The sequence below is a fragment of the Neopelma chrysocephalum genome, unplaced genomic scaffold (genome assembly GCF_003984885.1).
Source record: "Neopelma chrysocephalum unplaced genomic scaffold, ASM398488v2 Primary Assembly neopelma1_97378, whole genome shotgun sequence".
In the NCBI taxonomy this organism is placed as follows: Eukaryota; Metazoa; Chordata; class Aves; order Passeriformes; family Pipridae; genus Neopelma; species Neopelma chrysocephalum.
The window spans coordinates 1-1,539 of record NW_020926019.1 but is presented as its reverse complement, the minus strand read 5'-3'; the positions used below and the strand labels follow the sequence as shown (position 1 = coordinate 1,539).

The window sequence follows — 1,539 nt, the reverse complement described above, 5'->3', positions numbered from 1 at the left end:
TCCTGGTGGAAAGAAAGAGGAAAAGATCTCAGCACCAGCTTCTCCAGGCCCCACTGGGCACAGACCTGAAAATCCACAGGGCACAAAGTTTCCCAGCAGTACCCAGAGCCCGTGGGGGAGCACAGAGCCTTACGTGGTCAAAGAGTGGCCGGAGCGCCTCAGCCAACTTCAGGCCGGTGGGGGTGGATATTGGGGGGTCTTTGCTCTGGACCCTCTTCTGCAGCTGTGCCCAGACACTGCTCCAGAGCACATTGTCCAGCACAGAGAGGGTCATCCAGACCGTATCTCTGTCTTCATCCCCCAGGAGCTGCACCAGGCTGTCCAACAGGCTCCAGAGGCCCTTGTCCTGTGAGGAACACAAGGCTGTGCTGTGAAGCCATGAACGGCTGCAGCCCCAACCCCGCTCTGTCGGGGCAGCCCCACGTGCTGCCGCAGGGCCCCGAGGCCAAAGGCCTGTGCCGAGGGACTGGGGCAGCTGAAGGAGGAGGCAGCAGAGCTGGGAGCAGCTGCCACAGCTCCCAAAGCCCAGCCAAGCCCAAGTGACTGCACTCCCCAGCCCCAGCATTCCAGCACGGCTTCAGCCAACTGCCCCTTCTCACCATCACGGGATCCTGGCTGAGTGCTATGAGGACTCTGAGCCCCAGCTGACGCCACTTTTTGTCCGTGCTCCCCAGGTTCCTTGAAAGGATCTCCAGGACCCTGTCACCGCACTCTCTGGTGTCCAGGCAGTCCAGGACCTGAAAGGCACGGAGCAGTGACGGGGTGCCCGGCCGGCAGGAGCCCAGAGCCGCAGAGGGCTGGGCCCTCCAAGAGGGCAGAGAGGTGGAGGCAGCTCGGCGAGGCAGCGCTCGCCATCAGGCTCACCTCCACAAGGAATGCCATGGCAGCAAGGTCCCAGCACGGCTCCTCCCTGTTCAGCAGCTCCAGCAGGTGGAGTGTGATGCGGGAACACAGGGGGCTGGACACACGGCGCATCTCCCTGTCAGGGGGAAAAAGGCACCATTGACCCCGAGCCCAGTGGGCAAACCCCTCCCAGGATGGACTCACAGAGTCCTGGTCTTTCCCCACCAGCCCGGGAGGGATCGAGGGCACTCTGGGAGGCAGAAAGGACAGGGGCAGCGGGGACAAGGGGGTCTCACCTGGCCAGCAGAGCCACTGCGTAGCGGCGGCTGCGAGCATTGAGGAGCCTCGCCCAGCCACGACTGTGTTCCACTGAACACACCACATCCTCGCAGTGCAGGCAGCACAGCAGGGCCTTCATGCTCAGCACTGCAAACCTGTGTGCAGAGCAAAGCCCAGGTCATGCTGGGAGTCCTGACCCCTGACCCACTCCGAGGGCATGGGAGGCAGGGGAGGACTGGGATGGAGCACCTGTTGGGGTCAGTGGGAAGGTCGTGTTGCTCCCGGCATCCCCTCCAGAAGCTGTCGACCTCCTCTGACATCTGCTCTGTGGTGATGAACACTTGGAAGAGCAGAGCCACGAGGAGATGAGGGGCATACTCCATCAATGGCCCTGGGCACTGGGGCTCCTGGACAATC

The 1,539-nt window shown here is 62.9% G+C and overlaps 1 protein-coding gene across 1 annotated transcript; it reads right to left on the bottom strand.

The window, feature by feature from the left end:
• Nucleotides 1-133: 133 nt before the first annotated feature.
• LOC113961644 lies at nucleotides 134-1,533 on the bottom strand (the record flags this gene model as incomplete). Its single annotated transcript, XM_027672074.1, has 5 exons — nucleotides 1,372-1,533; nucleotides 1,140-1,277; nucleotides 865-979; nucleotides 600-737; nucleotides 134-346 (listed from the first exon to the last, which is right to left on the bottom strand). Coding segments are annotated over exons 1-5 (738 nt in total), but the record flags the coding sequence as incomplete, so codon positions are not given.
• Nucleotides 1,534-1,539: the final 6 nt, after the last annotated feature.